General features: G+C 40.9%; 2 protein-coding genes across 8 annotated transcripts in view; one reads left to right on the top strand and one right to left on the bottom strand.

The window, feature by feature from the left end:
- Nucleotides 1-19,871, bottom strand: part of VEPH1 (ventricular zone expressed PH domain containing 1) — a 312,127-nt gene that overhangs the window by 217,016 nt on the left and 75,240 nt on the right. For all 7 annotated transcript variants that reach the window (XM_043473913.1, XM_043473914.1, XM_043473911.1 and 4 more), the window contains one exon: nt 5,162-5,328. In XM_043473913.1, coding sequence (XP_043329848.1) covers nt 5,162-5,328 — 167 coding nt within the window. The remainder of the gene's footprint in view (nt 1-5,161; nt 5,329-19,871) is intronic.
- Nucleotides 13,100-19,249, top strand: PTX3 (pentraxin 3). Its single transcript, XM_043473919.1, has 3 exons — nt 13,100-13,363; nt 13,777-14,181; nt 18,027-19,249. Exons 1-3 carry the CDS (start codon nt 13,234-13,236, stop codon nt 18,638-18,640), a joined length of 1,149 nt encoding a protein of 382 aa, XP_043329854.1. The 5' UTR covers nt 13,100-13,233; the 3' UTR covers nt 18,641-19,249.

Genomic DNA, 19,871 nt, shown 5'->3' with positions numbered 1-19,871 from the left:
GATCCCTGAGACTGGATAGTTGTTCGAGGCCTAAGGGTTAAACAGACCCTGATGCTGGCAAAGATTGAGGGCAAGAGGAGAAGGGGGTGACAGAGGACGAGATGGTTGGATGGCATCACTGACTCAACAGACATGAGTTTGAGCAAACTCAGGGAGATGGTGAAGGACAGGGAAGCCTGGCGTGCTGCAGTCTGTGAGGTAGCAAAGAGTCAGACATGACTGAGTGACTGAACAACACAGGAGGCCAAGCAACAGTCAGGGGCCTAGTTTTAAATAGCTTCCTAAGCCCTTTCCCAAGTCTCTGGACAGCCATAGAGAGCCTGTAACCAGTGGTCTGCTGGGACCTCTCTGAAAGCCACACAAGGTGCCACCATCACTCTTGGACCTTACCTTTTCGGATCAGGTGACACCAAGGCCCTTCCTATAAGTGAGCCTCCTCCTGGTTTCATTTACCACCTTTATCCCATGGGAAATCAGTTGAATCAGCTTATTCTCTGCAGATCCTCCTTGAACTTGTATTGAACCTGCCCTTCCACAAACTGTGTTTGTTTAGCTTTTGCTTTCAGGCTGCAGATAAAATGGCATACCCAGCTGTCTCCTTTCTGAAACCAGGTCCTGCCTATGAGTCACCTTTCTCTATTCCCCACATCACCTGGTCCCCAGTCTCTATCTGTGGTAGGCAGAATAACGACTTCCCAAAGATGTCCACATTCTAATCCCCGGAACCTGTGAAAAAGGGACTTTGTAAATGTGACTAAGTTAAGGGTCTTGCCATGGCAAGATAATCTTGGATCATCTGGGTGGTCCCAATGTAATCACAGGGCCTCGGCAAAGGAAAGGAGAGTCGGAGTCAGGGAAAACATGATGGAAAAGCAGAGCTGAGAGTGATGCAGGCTGTGAGCCAGCCTCTTGGAGCTGGAAAGCTCAAGGAAACACTCTTCTCTAGATTCTCCGGCAGGAACGCAAGCCTGCGGACCCATTTTAGACTTCTGACTTCCAGAACTGTAAGGTAACAAATTTGTGTTGTTTTAAACCACTACATTTGCTGCTATCCAAAAGTCTACAAGCAATAAATGCTGGAGAGGGTGTGGAGAAAAGGGAACCCTCTTACACTGTTGGTGGGAATGCAAACTACTACAGCCGCTATGGAGAACAGTGTGGAGATTTCTTAAAAAACTGGGAATAGAACTGCCATGTGACCCAGCAATCCCACTTCTGGGCATACACACTGAGGAAACCAGATCTGAAAGAGACACGTGCACCCAATGTTCATCACAGCACTGTTTATAATTGCCAGGACATGGAAGCAACCTAGATGCCCATCAGCAGACGAATGGATAAGAAAGCTGTGGTACATATACACAATGGAATATTACTCGGCCATCAAAAAGAATTCATTTGAATCAGTTCTAATGAGATGGCTGAAACTGGAGCCCATTATACAGAGTGAAGTAAGCCAGAAAGATAAAGACCAATATAGTATACTAATGCATATATATGGAATTTAAAAAGATGGTAACAATAACCCTATATGCAAAACAGAAAAAGAGACACAGATGTACAGAACAGAATTTTGGACTCTGTGGGAGAAGGCGAGGGTGGGATGTTCTGAGAGAACAGCATTGAAACATGTATATTATCTAGGGTGAAACAGATCATCAGCCCAGGTTGGATGCATGAGACAAGTGCTCGGGGCTGGCGCACTGGGAAGACCCAGAGGCATGGGGTGGGGAGGGAGGGGGGAGGGGGGATCAGGAAGGGGAACACATGTAAATCCATGGCTGATTCATGTCAGTGTATGGAAAAAACCACTACAATATTGTAAAGTAATTAGCCTCCAACTAATAAAAATAAATGAAAAAAAAATACAAAAAAAAAAAAAATATCTGAAAATCTAAAAAAAAAAAAAAAACCACTACATTTGTGGTAATGTTACAGCAGCACAGGAAATGAATACACCACCCTGTCTGTGTCCCCCTCACTCTGAGCTTTCTTTTGCGTGGTCTAGTGATCCCTTAACTCCACTCCCTGCCCAGACTCTGCTGTAGCTTTTTCCATCCTTTCTGTCCTTAATCCTTTCTGAAATTCGTTACTCCATCTGTGCTTGGAATTCACTCCCACGCTACCTCTAGCTTGTTCTATCTAATATTTTCTGCCACAATTTCAATTGCTTTATTCTTACTGGATATTTTTAAACCCTCCTTATTTCCTCTAAACTCCAACACCCATGCAGGCATTTCCTACACTTCCCTTCCACACACAATCCATAATAGAGGCCTTCCACTCCCCATTTCACCCCTATAGCCCACTGCCTCTCATGAGTCACTAGTGGGTCTCCAGCTACCAAAGCCAAGGTCAATTCCTGTCTCCAACTTCCTTTAAGTCCCTAGATCCTGACCCTGTTGAGTCACTTTCTCTCTTTGAAGACCACACACATCCTTTTACTTATTTTCATGGTCTTTACTTTCTTTGATCTCTTTTGTTCATTTTTCATTTCCAAATTCAACAACACTTTATTGAAGCCCTACTATGTGCCCAGCACTATGGTAGGGCATTCATACAAATATGCAGACTCAGATGCTGCACTCTTCAAGGAGTTTAAGGCGCACTGGGAGAGAAAGACATGGAAAAAATAATTACAATATATTGTTCTCAGGGCAAAAGTGAAAAAGTGTACCAGGTGACAGAGAGGCGCCCAGTCCTCTGTCTGACCTCTAGCCTGACTGCTCTAAGCGTGGTCACTGAAGCAGCAGGGGCAGCGTCGCCAGGGAACTTGTAAACGAGCAGAATTGGGGACCCCATCTTAGAACTACTGAACTGAAACCTCTGGGGATGGGGCCCAAGCCTGCCCTCTCATATCCAGGTCTCCCAGCCCAGTCCTCACTTCTTAAAGGCCATCTGCCTCTCTCCTCAACCTGACACAAAACTTCAAGGTCTGGCCTGAAGCTACTCCCTCTGTGGGTCTTCATGGCACCTATTTTCCCCTAAGGCAGAACTTACTGCCACCCCATCTCTGTTTATACCTTTGTTTGGGAGGCCGGGCCCGAGGCATGTGGGATCCTAGTTCCTAGACTAGGGATCGAACCCATGCCACCTTATTAGGAGTGCCAAGTCTTAACCACTGGACTGCTAGGGAAGTCCTCCCAACCTTTTTTTTTTTTTCTCTCTCACCCTCCTTTTCTTAAAAATCTGTTTCTGTCTTTTGTAGAGCACTTAGCACCCTCTTTAATTCCGTTTAGTTTAATGAATCTTTATTGAGTCCTATCAGACACTGTAACAAGATGTGGGATACAGAGGAAAAGAAGAAATCATGCCTTACCACAAGGAGCTTACAGTCTATTGTGGTTAATTACACATATAATCAACCTTGTCTGCCTTTCTTTGAATTTTGACATTGAATTCAAGTGTTCCAGTTTTCACCTTGGTGTTGCTTTTCGAGTGGTGGATATTGATATTAACATGAAAATGAAGCAAAGACGCAGCCGTAACTGATACAACCTTGATCTTAGCATTAATCTGTCCTGTGAGCATGTGCTCGTGCCCGCTAGAATCCACTTCCACTTCCCCCTTCCCAGTAGCCTCTAGTTTCTATCTGAGTATCTTCAGGGTTCAGGAGAAGCTCCAGGGATAGAGCAAGGGTCTGAAACAAAGACTCTCAGGATTTTGGTTTGGATGTTTCAGGAGTCATGGAGGGAGAAGCATACGGCTTAGGGAACCCCGATTCCCATCCAGATCCCACAAGGAGAAAACCTACAGAACATGGAAGCCAACATTGAGAAACCAAAAATCTGAGAAATGGAGATGGAGAAGCTGTTCTGCTCACATACTTGAGCCCCTAATCAAGTCTCATCTGCAGGTTTTTCCCCGCTGCATGCACTAATACATTCCTTCTATTGTCTAAACCAGCATGGGTTGGGTGTTTGGTTGCTGATAGTCACGTGCAACCTAATTATCATGGTGCTAGTGGGCTTCCCAGGCGGCTCAGATGGTAAAGAATTTGCCTGCAATGCAGGAGATCTGGGTTCGATCCCTGGGACATGAAGATCTCCTGAAGAAGGGAATAGCAACCTACTACCTTCCCAATGACAACCCAAGTATTCTTGCCTGGAGAATCCCATGGATGAGAGGAGCCTGGCGGGCTTTAGTCCACAGGGTCACAAAGGGTCAGAAGAGGCCTGGCACACACTCAGAGAGTAATTAATTTGCTGTCTGGAAGGTGAGCTTTCGCTCTCATTACAGGCTGATTTCCCCATACGTGAAGACAGGTGCAGGTCTTCCCCAGGGGCCCAGCTGAGAAACTGTAGATCCCAAGGACTGCATGACCACACTGGACTTTCATGAAAGCTGTTCCGCAGTGACTACAGATTTGCACACTCAATGTGTTTGTGTTACTGGACCTGTGGTGGTTAATTTTGTGGGTCAGCTTCACTGGGTCAGAGGGAACCCAGATATCTGATCAAACATCATTCTCAGTGTGCCTGTGAGGGTGTTTCCAGATGACACTGGCATCTAAATAGGCCCAGCTGTGATGAGAGGGTAACAGGCGGGAGGAAATAAACTGCAAGTGGCAGCTGTTTTTTTCCTTCTTTACACAAAGTTAAAAGAGGCTTCTTTTAATTCTGTGTTGAGGACACCTGGTTCTGCCTTGAGCTAACCAATACGTTTTCCTGATAGAAATGTTTTTCTTAAGCTATGTTAAGGAAACTATGTATTGGCTTTGGAGTCTGCCTTTCTTCAAAAGGGTTCCCCCTACTTTTTTTCTTTTCTCAAACCTTGGGCTGAGAACGGGCTCAACAAACCAGTATTAATGTCAATTGTTTTATGATGCACCTCCTGCCATCCTATCTCAAAAATGCATACTCTCAGCCTTGAGTGTCTCTCTTATCCAATTAATAGCTTTGTAACAGACATAAAACACCTTGCTAAAAACTAGCAAGGGGTCACTCTTTCTGTCCCCTTCTGATATCTATGTCAGAAGCTTTCCCTATCTCTGTTATACTTTAATAAAACTTTGCTGCAGAAAAAGCTCCAAGTAGTCAAGTCTCATCTCTGACCCCAGACCAAAAGCCTCTCCTCTGGAGGTCACGAATCCTGGTATAACACACGGCTTGCAGCAGCAATCTTTCTGTGTGGATCATGCTGTACATAATATAACTTTTACCTCCAGTTGCTTCCTCTTTGCAGCTACATGCAAAAGCCGTAGAAGATGGTACTGTTCTGGTTGTTCCAGTCGAGACATCAAGCCTAGGAGTTCTGTGAGGTGTCTGTTAATTGGTTGAGGCTGCTTCTCATACACAGCAGGTAAAACCCTCAACAACATGGTGTTACCTGTTGAAGGAACAATAACAAGAATGATGACTTTATCAGTCCATGAGCCATAGAAATAATATTATTATCAATGTAATATATTTTGCACTTCCTCACATATTAAACAGCACAGGCTGATGGCCAAATCCTCTGCTTAAAATAACATGATGCCTTATTCTGAAAAATCACTAAAGTATTAAACAGGTTCGGTAAAAGGGAATATTTTATGATATGATCAGCATTATTATCTAATGAAAATTTTTCCTGAGTAATGCGCCCTGGGGAAAAGAGAATTTGACAGTAACCAGACCACACCCTTGTGGAGGAAAGTTCCGATAAAGAATTCCTGTTGAGAAACAGCCTTTGGATGCTGTTTAAATAAAAACTGAGCAGTGCTGTAAGCATGGATCTAAATGAAACTGAACCAAAAAAAAAAAAATAGTGCAGAGGAATGTATTCATGTTCCTGAGAGATATGGAGGCCTGATTTAGACAACTGACAAATGGAGGCTATGCCTTATTTTTATGAATAGTTAGAAAAGTAGCAATCCAAATTTAGATCCTCAATTTCTGCACTATATCAAGGGAAGTTTAGACTCAGCTTGTTTGTCACATGTGATTTGCCTCAAAGATTTGTATAGACAACTGGGTTTAAAATGGCAAAACCTAAAGAAGAAAAAAATGACTTAAGTTATGGGACTCATCTGCAAACAACATATGGGAAACATCTGCCTATCACTTATGGTATGGAGTTTTTTGAAAAATCCCCTCAAGTACTTAAATGTCTCAAAATTTATTTCTAGGGATTTCTTGAACAAGAATTTTCTTGCCTCTATTTATTTTAAATTTGGCTCTTTATATAGAAGTTATACACAGAAAGAATCAAGAGAGCAGTGATTACACATTTGTAAACCCTTATTAAATGGTGCGGACATTTGGATATGAGGATTAAGAAAAGAAGACCAGAATTTTCTGAATATCTATGACAAAATTTAATGAAAGGGTGATTCTGGATCAAAGTGAATGTATCAGGGTGATGGTAAATAATGAGAATTGCTTTTTCCACACATGGCTCATAGACTGGTCTCAAACAGATTTTAATCATATAACCACAGAGCCCAAAATATTGGAAATATTCAGATTTTTTAAAATGTGAAAAACATTGTTTTATTTTGTTTTCTGTTTATTTTACTAAGAGCTTTTTCTTAAGAGATCAGGAATTGTCAATGTCACGTCCAATCTATCCAAGGCACATTAACTCATAGAACTTAGCTAATGTAGACATACTGATTAACTGCTGCAAAAAGTTACAATAAATGGGACTGTCACTGGAACTGAAGACAGGATACAATACTCATTAAAGGTCCTCAGATTCCTTGGGGGGGGAAACCTAGATTAGTCATTTTTAGCAGACTTGAATTTTGTTCAAATAATACAAAATTAAATAAGGGTGTTTTTTAAAACTGATGAAAACACTTTGGTATAGAAACCCTATTAATTTCATTCATAAATTAATATATTCTTCTTCATTATGAAACATTTCAAGTCATTAGACAAATATAGGCAAAAATACAAGGACCACTGGTGTGCCTATCAACTAACTTTATCAAAACTCAACCTTGTACCATAATTGCTTCTCATCCCATTTACTTCCTATTAGTCCCAGAGGCAACTACTATCTTGAAGTTGGTATTTACCATCTTTGTGAATGACTTTACACTTTAATAGCATGCATATATATAACAATATATAACAATAAGCATTTATAGTGTTCTTTGCAAGTTTTAAAATTTTGTATCAGTAGTAATATTTTGTACATATCTTTATGCAACATATTTTTTTCCATCCAATATTATGTTGAAGCTTTATTTTAATGTTTGTTTGTTTATTTAGCTATGCCAGCTTTTAGCTGTAGCATGTGGGATCTATTAATAGTTCCCTAATCAGGGATGAACCCAGGTTTCCCACATTGGGAACACGGTGTCTTAGCCACTGAACCACCAGGGAAATCTCTATACTGAAGTTTTATATCCAGGACACTCTCTAGCATTTATTCTCATAGCTGTATGGTATTCCACTGTATAAATATGCAAAAATTTATTCACACACTATGGTTGGAAGATTTTTTATTGTTATTATTATAATTTGCTTTCACCAGTAGTGCTACAATTTTTATACATATTTCTTTATGCATAAGTGGGAGATACTCCCTTGGGTATTGATATTGAGCTTAATGTGCTTTAAAAATGACCTGAGTGACTTGTTAAAGCACACAGATACTGATTCAGTAGACTGAAGGTAGAGTTTGAGAACTGGAATTTCTAACAAGTTCTCAGGTGATGTTGATGGTCACTGGACCACATAATTAAGTAGTAAAGCAGTGGGTTTGTCCCTGGGAGTTAAGTTTCTAGATGTTCCAAAATTTCTTCTCAAAATGGTTGTAGTAGTTTTCTATAGCTGCCATAAGAAACTGACATAAACTTGCCCAAAATAATACAAATTTATTTTCTTATATTTCTGTAATACAGAAGTCTAGGATGAGTCTCACTGGGCAAAAATCCAGGTCTTGGAAGGGCTGGGTTCCTCGTTGGAGGCTGTAGGAAGGAATCTGTTTCTTGGCTTTTCTGGCTTCTAGAGACCACCAGCATTCCTTGCTTTGGGGTCTCCTTCCTTCATCTTCAAAGTTAGCTACACAGCATTCTCTGACCCTGCTTCCATCACTACACCTCTTCCTCTGATTCTCTCTTCTGCCTTTCTTTGACTTAAGCACCCCTGTGATAACATTAGGTCCATCTGGATAATCTAGGATTTTCTCCTTATATGGTAACCTAATTTTATCTTCAATGCAATGAAACACATCGTGTTCGCAGGCTGCGGGAATTAAGATGTGGACAACGTTGGGAGGGGTCATTATTCTGCCTGCCACCATGATTATGGCAATTTACGTACCTGTCAGAAGCATGAATGTTTCTGTTGCCAACATTTAGTCTTGGCAGACACCAGTTTTTGCCAACCTGACGGGTATAAAAATGTTACCTCATTTTTTGTTCTAATTTTCATTTCTCTAGTTACTTCTGAGGCTGAACAACCTTTTTATGTTGCTCTGCCATGATTTAGCCTTTCATTTCCTTTGCCTGTTTTCAATCAAGATGTCTGTGTTTTCTCACTGATTTGTGAAAGTCACTCAGTCGTGTCTGACTCTTTGCAATTCCATGGGCTATACAGTCCATGGAATTCTCCAGGCAAGAATACTGGCGAGGGTAGCCTATCCCTTCTCCAGCAGATCTTCCCAACCCAGGAATCGAACCGGGGTCTCCCGCATTCCAGGTGGACTCTTTACCAACTGAGCTGTCAGGGAAGCACTGATTTGTAGAAGTTCCTTATTTATTCTGGACACTAACTTTTGGTCTGTCAGTTTTAAAGTTGTAATCCTAATGGAGTTGGTTTTTAAATTTATTTTATGGTTTATAAATTTTTTAATTGAGAAATCTTTCCCTACCCATGTTCATAAAAATATTCTACTATATTCTCTCCTAATGATTTTATGTCTTTAATCCATCTGGATTTTATTTTTTTGTGTATATAAGGAAGGGATCTAATTATAAATTTATTTATGTGTATGTGTATATAAACAATTGTCCCAGATCAATGTATTCAGTAACCAACTGTTTCCCTTCTGATTTGTAATACTTCTTTCATATGTAAAATTTCCCATGTATATGGGTCTGGTTATTTATCATACCTTCACCAATTATGTATGCTAAGTCACTTCAGTCATGTCTGATTCATTACGACCCTATAGACTGCAGCCCGTCAGGCTCCTCCGTCCATGGGATTCTCCAGGCAAGAATGCCGGAGTGGATTGCCATTTGCTCCTCCAGGGGATCTTCCTGACCCAGGGATCAAACCTACGTCTCTTATGTCTCCTGCATTGGCAGGTGGAATTTTACCATTAGAACCACCTGAGAAGCCCTTTATACATTTTCTTAATTACAATTTATAATAAATCCTTATACCTCACAAGACAAATTTCTTCATCTTCTGCTTCAGATTCCTCTTATTTCTTCATTTTCTGCTTCAAATTCCTCTTGGCTACTTTATATAAATTTTACCATTAGCTTGTCAACTTCCTTGTAAAGCTAAGTTAGCATTATTTTTCACATTGACTATATAGACTAATTTGGGATAACTGACATTTCTGTGCAACTGAGTCTTCTCATTCAAGAACATGATATATTCTTCTATGTAATTTTTTTATATCTTTAAAAATTTGTGATATTAGCTGTGCCTTGTCTATCTTTTATTTAATTGATTCCTAAGTATTCCATAGTTGTTGTTGCTACTGTAAATGGAAGTTTTTGGTTTTTTAAAGATGTTTTCTATTTATCTGCTATATTAAGAAATCAATAAATTTTTGTACACTGATTTTTCATCCAGCAAAACGTGTTTAATTCTTTTTTTTTTTTTATTAATGGGGGTCTCAAGATTTTCTGTAGAAAACCAATCAAATTATAATAAGTAACAACTTTGTAATATTCTTTAAGTTTCTCTTATTGCCCTACTTTACCAGCTCGGACCTCCAACACTTTGATGAGTAGAACCAGGTTCTGATACCATTTTCTAATTCCTGTTTTTAAAGAGTATGCTTCTAAGGACTCATCATAATGTATGTATATGTTTCTACATATTCTTGGTATTTATATTCAGTTTAAGTTCCTGTCTTTTTCCTAGTTTGAACATGAATGAATGTTAAATTTTATTAATTGACTTTTCTGCATCTGCCCAGATGACCATATGATTTCTCTTTTAAATTCTTACTGTAGTAAGCGAATGAGTATTCTAATGTTTAATCGGTCTTGCACTCTTGGAATATACTCAACTTGGTTATGATGTATTTTAAAGCATGTGTTACTGGATTTCTTTGGCTAATACTTCATTTAGAGCTTCTGCATCTATATTTGAGACTGACCTCCAGTTTTCCTTTCTTGTATTGACCTTGTCTTTTTTTAGGATCATCCTTACTAGACATATAAAAAGAATTTAGTGCACTCCTGCACACTCCATTCTCAGAGGCAGTTAATATAAAATGGGAATTATGTGTTCCTTGCATGGTAGAACTTGCTTATCAAACTTCCTGGGCAATGTTCTATACATTTTATTATATCAAATTTTAAATTATATACATTTCTATATCCTTTTGCATTTTTAGCATTTGAATGATCAAATATGATAGAAATGGACTTATCAGTTACAAGAAGTATGTGAAAATCTGCCTTTATGACTATGGATTTACCAATTTCTCCTAAAAAGTCTGTCAATATTGGCATATTTTTTTGAAACGATGTTACTAGATAGTTCTGAGGTATCTTCCTGGAAAAGTATTTATTTCATCATAATTTCATTACTCTCTTTACCTTAAAGTCTATTTTTGTCTAATATTAATGCTATGCTAGCTTTTTTAATAGCCCTTGTTTGGTATATTCTCTCACCACCTTTAAATATTTTGTTTTCAAGATTTCTAGGTTCTTGTGTTTTATGTGTGACTCTTACAAGCGACGTACAGCTGGACTTAAAAAATATTCCTGACAACTTTTGTCTCTTAACTGGAATGCTTGTTTCATTAATATTTAGTGATTAATATTTACAGTATTAGGTATATTTGGATTTATCTTTACATTACAGGTGCTTTTTGGAGAAAGAAATGGCAATCTACTACAGTATTCCTGCCTGGAGAATCCCATGGGCAGAGAAGCCTGGTGTGCTACAGTCCGTGGGGTCGCAAGAGTCTGACATGACTTAGCAACTAAACCACTGCCACATGCGCTTTTTATTTATCTTGCTTTGTCTGTGCTTTTCTTCCCTTCTTTACTACTTCCTATTGGGCAGCTCAAGTTTTTTTTTTTTAATTCACTCTATTCCCTCTATTTGGTCATTTTATTTCCTTTTGGTTTTGGTAGCTGTCCTTTGAAAGATAAACATACTTGAACTAACAAAGAAAATTTATCCTGAACAATGAAAGGATTTTAGAATTATTTTCTTAGATCTTTCTTCCAGTTCCTTAATATTCTCTTCAGCTTTGCCATTCCTTTAATTTCTTAAAAATTTCAATTAATTTTTTAACTCAAAGTTATATTTGATTTTTAAAATAGTAGGCCTATTCTTCTTCTTTTGACAGTGTCTTTTTCTTTTTTCAGGTTTCCAGTTCTTTCTTGCAGATCTTAAATCATTTTAAATACACTTATTTTCCAATTTCTAGCTGATATTTTAATTCTTGAGGGAGGGGTGTCCAATCTCTTTTGGTTTCTGCTGGTTCTCATTTATGGTAGATTGTTTCTTCCTATGTTTAAATATTTTTTACTATGAATTTATTTTTACTGTGGCAGATAGTACACATTTGCCTCTCAAACATGTATAAGGGCAGGCCCAAAGTCACAAACTCTTAGGGACTTCGTAGAGTTCAGTCAAACAGAGACAGGCTTACTTCTCACTTTCCTGTGCTAGGGTAAGGACTGGGGCTATATCTATTGAAATCTAGTAAGTAACTCGACACCCTGACCTAAGCCTTGTGGCCTTTAACACTTAGTTAACACAGAACTGATACCATCTCTTCCCCCTTCACCTCCCCTGGTGTGTGAGTGGGGCAGGGGCGGTGTAGATTCAGCTCATGGGTTCACTGGCCAGTTTTTGGTTCCCTCTCTTTGGGCAGGTGGCATTAGTGGTAAAGAACCCGCCTGCCTATGAAAGAAACATAAGAGATGTGGGTTTGATCCCTGGGTCAGGATGATCTCCTGGAAAGGGCGTGGCAACTCACTCCAGTATTCTTGCCTGGGAAATTCCATGGACAGAGGAGCCTAGAGGGGCTGCAGCCCACAAAGGGTCACCAAGAGTTGGACATGACTGAAGCAACTTAGCATATTTTGGCCTCTGGATATTGTCCTTACTTTATTGGGAACTTATTTGTACATTTAAAGTTTTAAATTATTACTCAAATGTAAACACATTTCTAGGTTTTTTTTCAGCAGAGTTTTCAGCTTACAGAGACCTCCATATACTGGCAGAAGCAGGAATCCCTAAATTTATTTTAAAAACATGATCTTTGACTCTGAACCTAGTGAAATAAGATATCATCATAATAGATTATGAAAAGAAACACACCTAAAAAATCAGTTTATTCCTTTCCCCAAACTCCTCCTTATTTTAGGTTTACTAGTTTTGCTGTGTTTCTCATTAAAAAGTATGTTTATAAAAGTACAGTTGGAACTCCAGAAGGATTAAAGATGGAAGGACTTGGAATGGATTTGGCTTCTAGAACCATACAAATTCTTACTGTGTTGGTTTATCTTGAAATCAGAAAGTAACTTTCACATCTTAGACCTATAAAACTGCACACACAAAAAAGTGAAAAAATGTTTTCTATGCATAAAGGGTTGTGAAATAATGAAAGCGCACACAAAATGCTGGGATGATGCTCTTGTTTTCACACCTCTATGCCTGCTGAATCTATTCCCCTAAATCTATTCCCCTAAATCTCTATGTCCCTCTCATCCTTCAGTACCACCAATTCAAGTTACAACAGCTAATCCCCAGAGGGAGACAGTCCGTAGCCTGGTCTCCCCGTTCTTTCCCCTCTGACCCTCCTCCAATTAATCTGACTGTACTGTAAACCTTTGCGGTTTACTATTGTGTAACGTCGCCCACATCCCTTTCCCCCTCCCTCCCCCAGCCCCCTCCCCCCCAAAATCTGGGGAACTCCCGCTAAGGCAGTGCCACTGGCATTACTCATTCATCCCCATTCAGACTTTCCCCAGCATTTATTAAGGGCGCTCAGCTCCTGCCTCTCACTCGCGCTCTCCTCCGCTCCTTCTGCACTCTGAGAGCCTCTTGGCTCGTCCCCTCTCGGCGGTGGGAAGAACTTGTCTCTGCGGCCATGCATCTCCCCGTGATTCTGTTCTGCGCTCTCTGGTCTGCGGTGTCGGCGGAGAACTCAGATGATTATGAGCTCATGTATGTGAATTTGGACAACGAAATAGACAATGGACTCCATCCCACTGAGGACCGTAAGTTCATTTTAACTGTTTCTCTGCTAACCCTTAACTACATATCTACCTCCTTAGGTCTAAGTATTATACATATATTTTATTGCCAATGCAATAAACAACAACAACAGCAAAAAAGAGTTTTGCAAAAGAGAAAAGCACGTTAGGCAAGGAGGTTTCAAAAAGTTACTTCTCTCAGATACATAACGGGTCAAATTGTATGAAATTGCCGGTATTCGCCTGCTTTGAGCTCCATGAACGGCAATTTCATCGAGTTCAGCTTATGAACTTGCAAGGTTTTTGCAGGTTTCCTTAAAGGGAAGGGGGTACTGGGGACGGGCTGTCACTTGGCGATAATCGAGGTAGCTCGGCATTTTACAAAGAACACCCGAGGGAGGATCAGGTCGGTAATGCGTGTATGTTCCCCGCTCTAGCCACGCCGTGCGACTGCAGTCGTGAGAACTCCGAGTGGGACAAGCTCTTCGTCATGCTGGAGAACTCGCAGATGCGGGAGAGCATGCTGCTGCAGGCCACCGACGACGTGATCCGGGGCGAGCTCCAGAAGCTGCGGGCCGAGCTGGGCCGGCTGGCGGGCAGCCTGCAGAGGCCGTGCGCGCCGGAGGCCCCCGCCGAGGCCAAGCTGGCCCGGGCGCTGGACGAGCTGTTGCAGGCGAGCCGTGATGCGGGCCGCCGGCTGGCTCGCCTGGAAGAGGCCGGGGCGCGGCGGCCGCAGGAGGAGGCGTGGCGGACCCTGGGCACCGTGCTGGAGGAGCTGCGGCGGACGCGGGCCGACCTCCGAGCTGTGCAAGGCTGGGCAGCCAGCCGCTGGCTGCCGGCAGGTAAGGACGCGGAAACCGGTGGGGACCCCTGCGCGGCTTCGTTCTCAAAGCGCGGCTTGCGGGAAACCGAGTCAGCCAACCAAGCCTCTAAGGGGAGGCTTTAGTGGGAGGAAACACATCGGCTCACACCCTTCTGTTTCAGCATGCGCGGTCACAGAGCTCAGAATACACCATAAAGGGCGGGAAAATTGCTTTCAAAAGTAGTCAGTCTTCAGTCCCGAGGAACCCAGAAGATAGCTGTGTAGGGAACCACCACAGTCTTGAAATAGACCTCAAGGGCCTCCAGACTGACACTTGATCCGACCAGGCGTTAGAAGAACTCTATTGGCCAGTTATAAGGGTGACCGCTCTCAATGTCCAGCGTCCCTCCGTTAGGGATTTCCACTTCTTCTAATTTTAGCCTGCCTCTCTCTCTCTTTAAGGGAGCTCTGGTTCCCCGCGCTATTTCCGGACTCAGCCTAATTTTTAGGAACGTTTTCCAGTCTCTGGGCTGGCCCCTCCTCCCTATCAGTTCCAAACAAGAGACTTGAGGTTGAATCTGATCTCCCAAGGCCCCCACCCCGAGCCCCCAGGGTCTGTGAAATGAGCTCCAGAGTGAGCTCCAGGAGTGAAGTTTGGAATAAACCAGCAGCTGAGGGGTCCACAGTGGGACAGTCAGATGTAGGAGCTAGTTGGCATCCACGCAGTACCTCCGGGGATGTGGAGGATCAGGGTGAAACAGAAGAGAGGCAGTTCAAACCAGATGCAACCTGTCAAAGTCCCATGTGATACTAGTGAACTTCCAAACATATGTGGGCCCAAAATAATACATTTTAAAGATGCCTCAAGGAAATATAGAGAAGGTTTGGAGTGAAGAACACTCCTTTATAAGTCAGAATTTCTAAGAAATGGTGCTATAACAATCTGTTGTGGGTTATATTAGAAAATCCGTGTCCTAGGTAAGAAAATATAAAATACACTCTTCCCTGTTCATAAGCAACTTATGAACAGAAAACAATTACAAACCATCCCTTCTTTATGTCCAATAAAGCAACTCTTACTATATGGGGTAGGAGGCAGAATCAAGCATATTTGAGAGCATATTTCATTTAAAATTGCAGAAACCATACCAAAATACCAGTCTTGGCTAAATAATTGAGGACTGTTTATCAGTACAGAGTATGTTGTGTTTTTTTTTTGTTTTTTTTTTTTTAATATTAGGTAGGGCTTCAGAGGGGGGGAAATCATAAAATAAACATACAGTAGATCCTTAGTGTAGGTGACAGGACAAACTATAATTCTCTGGCAGTTTTAATGGATGAAATTTCTTGTCTTTTGCAAGCCATGTAAAATCACTGTACATATCATGTACTGGGAAAACTGAAGAGTTATGCTAACTTTCAGCTCTACTCTGCATACTAGTTAGAGCAGAAGAAGGATGTATTTCTGAATTCAGAAGTGTTAATTCTTATTACATCCATTCATGCATTTACCCACATGCTTTGATTTTTCCTCTCTCGGCTTCCTGCCAGCTTGGCTCCTAAGGGATTCCTAATCATTCTGTTGTCAGCCTCTTAAGAACCTGGTTTTAATTTTGTTTGGTCTTTGATAATATAATCAGAAAAAACCTATTAGTTAAAAGCCATTTCATGAGAGAGTTTCTGACATTTTAAAGACACATCAAGAGTCTCAACCACCGACCCCCAAAAGAAGCCACAGAAAAAACTTGCCAACATGCAGTTCTACTCATTGAACTTACATAACCAGTGCAGCCTAGAGGGGAAGCTGGGTCTCTGAGAGGCGATCAAGGAAGGCTTTGGAATGCAATCCTGACTGCCTGGGCTTATTTAAACAGGAAATCAGTTAATTAGATTGCAGTAGGCGCTCTCTCTGAACACTGTTTTACTGAAACATTAGACAGTATCTAAAATGCCCAAGCATATGGTGATCTTTTGTTCCATGATCTTTGTTTGATTTAAATAACAGCTAGAAAAGTATGCATCTACCAATTTCATTTTCAAAAAGAATCAATGCCTCATTAAAAATTAATTTTAAAAAATCTTTAGAAATTCAAATTATTCAGGGAAAAAGTTAATACCAAAGTATGGCAGGACCAATTTTGTGCTTTAGTGTGATGTATAGGAATTTCTGAACCTCAATATCTTCTTTGACTATTTCAAAAGGATAAGGTCCATCTGCTTAATTTTTTGGGGTTGGAGCCCACCTCTCAGCCACTTGTAGACGGTTAACTTAGTTTACCACACTTCACATGGACATTTGGTTCCTGCAAGTCTTATTTACCACTTAGTCTTCAAATGCTCTGGGAATTTGTTTTTTAAAGCTATCTTATGATAAATCTTCTTTAAAAGGTTGTTATAAAGTGAACACTTAGCCCTAATTTTTGTTGTTGTTTAGTCGCTAAGTCATGTCCAACTCTTTTGTGACCCCATGGACTATAGACCACCAAGCTTCTCTGTCCATCGGATTTCCCAGGCAAGAATATACTGGACTGGGTTGCCATTTCCTTTTCCAAGCCCTAACTTAGATTTTTAAAAAATTCTTTAATTGGTCTTTTATATGTATATATTTGAGTTCAGCACTAGGCACAGCTCACTTATTAAAGCTTTTAGCATATTATTTCCCAGAGACACCTGAAAGGTCTTCACTTCAGCATCTGCAGCTCCCTGACTGACCATGTTACATGGAGATGGACAGAGGTGGGAGCTCCCACCCCTCAAGTTTGAAAGTCTCCTTCAAAGTGTGTATTAGTGGAAATATGTCCTTCATCCAGCTCCTCAGAAGAATTCACTCTTCCTTAAAGATTTTCAGTTAGGGCTTACATAGTACTTTAAGCATTTGGACAAAGTGAGAATTTTTAAGCATATCTTTGGTCTACAAAGTATCCCTGGTGGCTCAGAGGGTTAAGTGTCTGCCTGCAATGCGGGAGACCTGGATTCAATCCCTGGGTCAGGAAGATCTCCTGGAGAAAGAAATGACAACCCACTCCACTACTCTTGCCTGGAAAATTCCGTGGACAGAGGAGCCTGGTAGGCTACAGTCCATGGGATCGCAAAGAGTGGACATGACTGAGCAACTTCACTCTTTCACTCTTGGTCTACAAAGCTCTTCTCAAATGTTACATACTTGTTGCTTACAGACTTGCAGAATTTAGGAGGAGAAGGGAAGAGCCTTTGACAGATAACTATCAAGCCTAGAGAGATTGTGGGGCTCATCAAAAGCTACACTGCTTGCTAGTAGTAAAACAAACTGAATTCCAGTTCTTTTAGCCAAACCCAGGGGTTCTCCTACCACTAAGAGGCAGTGCAGTGTGCTGGTTAGGGTTGTGGCTCCTGCAGCCAGAATTGTTGTTGTTGTTCAGTTGTTAAGTCATGTCCAACTCTTTGCGACCCCATGGACTGCAGCATGCTGGGCTTCCCTGTCCTTCACTATCTCCCAGAGTTTGCTCAAACTCATGTCCATTGAGTCAGTGATGCTATCCAACCATCTCATCCTCTGTCACTCCCTTCTCCTTCTGTCCTCAACCTTTCCCAGCATCAGGGTCTTTTCCAGTGAGTCAGCGCTTAGCATCAGGTGCCCAAGTGCCCAAGTTCGAACCCAGTTTCACTATTTCTCTGTGTGCCTTCTTTTCCATTTAAATGCTTCCCTTAATGAGACAGTTGGATTTCCTTATTCCTGCTTTCCTTGCACTATACAGATTACCCTTGGGCCCCTCAAGTCATAACATATTGCTGCATGTAGTTTTCAGTTGTAGTCATTAAAGGTCCATCCTAAAATACCTAACTGCCAGAATCACTTCAAAATGAATTTGTATTTTCTCTCATATTCTTACTTTCTTGCCACTCTAGGTTGTGAAACAGCCATTTTATTCCCCATGCGTTCCAAGAAGATTTTTGCAAGCGTGCATCCGGTGACACCTATGAAACTTGAGACTTTCAGTGCCTGCATTTGGGTCAAAGCCACAGAAGTATTAAACAAAACAGTCCTGTTTTCCTATGGCACAAAGAGGAATCCATATGAGATCCAGCTGTACCTCAGCTATCAGTCCATAACGCTTGTGGTGGGTGGAGAGGAAAACAGACTGGTCGCTGATGCTGTGATTTCCCTAGGAACGTGGACCCATCTGTGCGGCACCTGGAATTCAAAGAAAGGGCACATGACCTTGTGGGTGAACGGTGACTTGGTGGCCACCACTGTCGATATGGCCACAGGTCACGTGGTTCCTGAGGGAGGAATCCTGCAGATTGGGCAAGAAAAGAACGGGTGCTGCGTGGGTGGTGGCTTTGATGAAGCATTTGCCTTTTCTGGCAGACTCACAGGCTTCAATATCTGGGATAGTGTTCTCAGCAACGAAGAGATAAGAGGGGCCGGAGGGGCAGAGTCCTGTCACATCCGGGGCAATGTGGTTGGGTGGGGAGTCACAGAGATTCAGCCCCACGGGGGAGCACAGTATGTTTCTTAAGGGCTGTGAAACTCGACTTGAAGCCAAAGAAATAATCTCACATTTTAAACATATGCCAGTTGGGAAGGTCTAAAAACCTGAATGCATATTAAGAACACTTGAGACTAATGAAGGAGAGGGTTGAGATCAATCTTTATTTATCTTGGCAAAATACTGAGTAAACAGTTGAAGGGGAGACATTGGAGAAGGCTTTTGGGGATATTGTCACTAGATTTTATGCCATGGTGCTTTCAGATTAATGCTGTGTCTTTGTCAGATAAACTCTCCAATAATTAAAAAGGAATGTATGAATGAACAGAAGGACAATTGTTTTACTTTTCTTTGATTAATTTCATTTTGGCCAGAGATGAATTTTACATTGGAAGAATAACAAAATAAAATTTGTTGTCCATTGTTCATTGGTATATGCCTTATTATGAAAAAATGATGATAAAACATATTTATACTACAATGTGACTTAACAAATACACATGTAGTTTATGTGTTATAATCAAATGTCATTTTTTGAGGAGATAGTTATATAAGTTATATTGTAAAATGGTTTTGTATTAATTTTATTAAGACTATTTTTGTAAAGTTCTACTGTAAATAAAATATTTTATAAAACTAGTCCATGTCATCTAAGTATATATTTAAAATGTCTGGGAGCAAATCCGCACTTCTCATTTTTTTTATCTAAAGCAAACACTAGTTTTCAGATGCTAATCTACTATGTAAATAGTAATGGTTAGTATTGTTAAAGGAGTTTCCCTGGTGGCTCAGTGGTAAAGAATATGCCTACAATGCAGGAGACTTGGGTTTGATTCCTGGGTTGGAAGATCCCCTGGAGAAGGAAATGGTAACCCACTCCAATATTCTTGCCTGGGAAATCCCATGGACTGAGCCGCCTGGCGGGCTACAGTTCATGGGGTCACAAAAGAGTTGGACACAACTTAGTGACTAAACAACAACAGTATTGTTAGAAACAAACTATAGAATTGTTTTAAGCATTGGCTTTCTATAAGTCATAAGCAAGAAAGATGATCTTAGCTAAGTCAATTCATCTCTCTGGGTTTTAGTTTTCTCAACTGAGAGATCAAGGAATTGAAGAAATGATTCCTTCCAATTTGATGATGCTGTGAACATACACAACTTTCTGTCCCATGTATATATTGAGAAAAAGTATGAATTATCAAAGTTCTCAGATTCACATGATGCCTGCAGGAGATGACTTAGGATTGTTATTGTGGTT

Source organism: Cervus canadensis, chromosome 7, assembly GCF_019320065.1.
Source record: "Cervus canadensis isolate Bull #8, Minnesota chromosome 7, ASM1932006v1, whole genome shotgun sequence".
NCBI classification, from domain to species: Eukaryota; Metazoa; Chordata; class Mammalia; order Artiodactyla; family Cervidae; genus Cervus; species Cervus canadensis.
The sequence above is the reverse complement of the archived record's forward strand: the minus strand, read 5'-3'. Positions and strand labels throughout refer to the sequence as shown.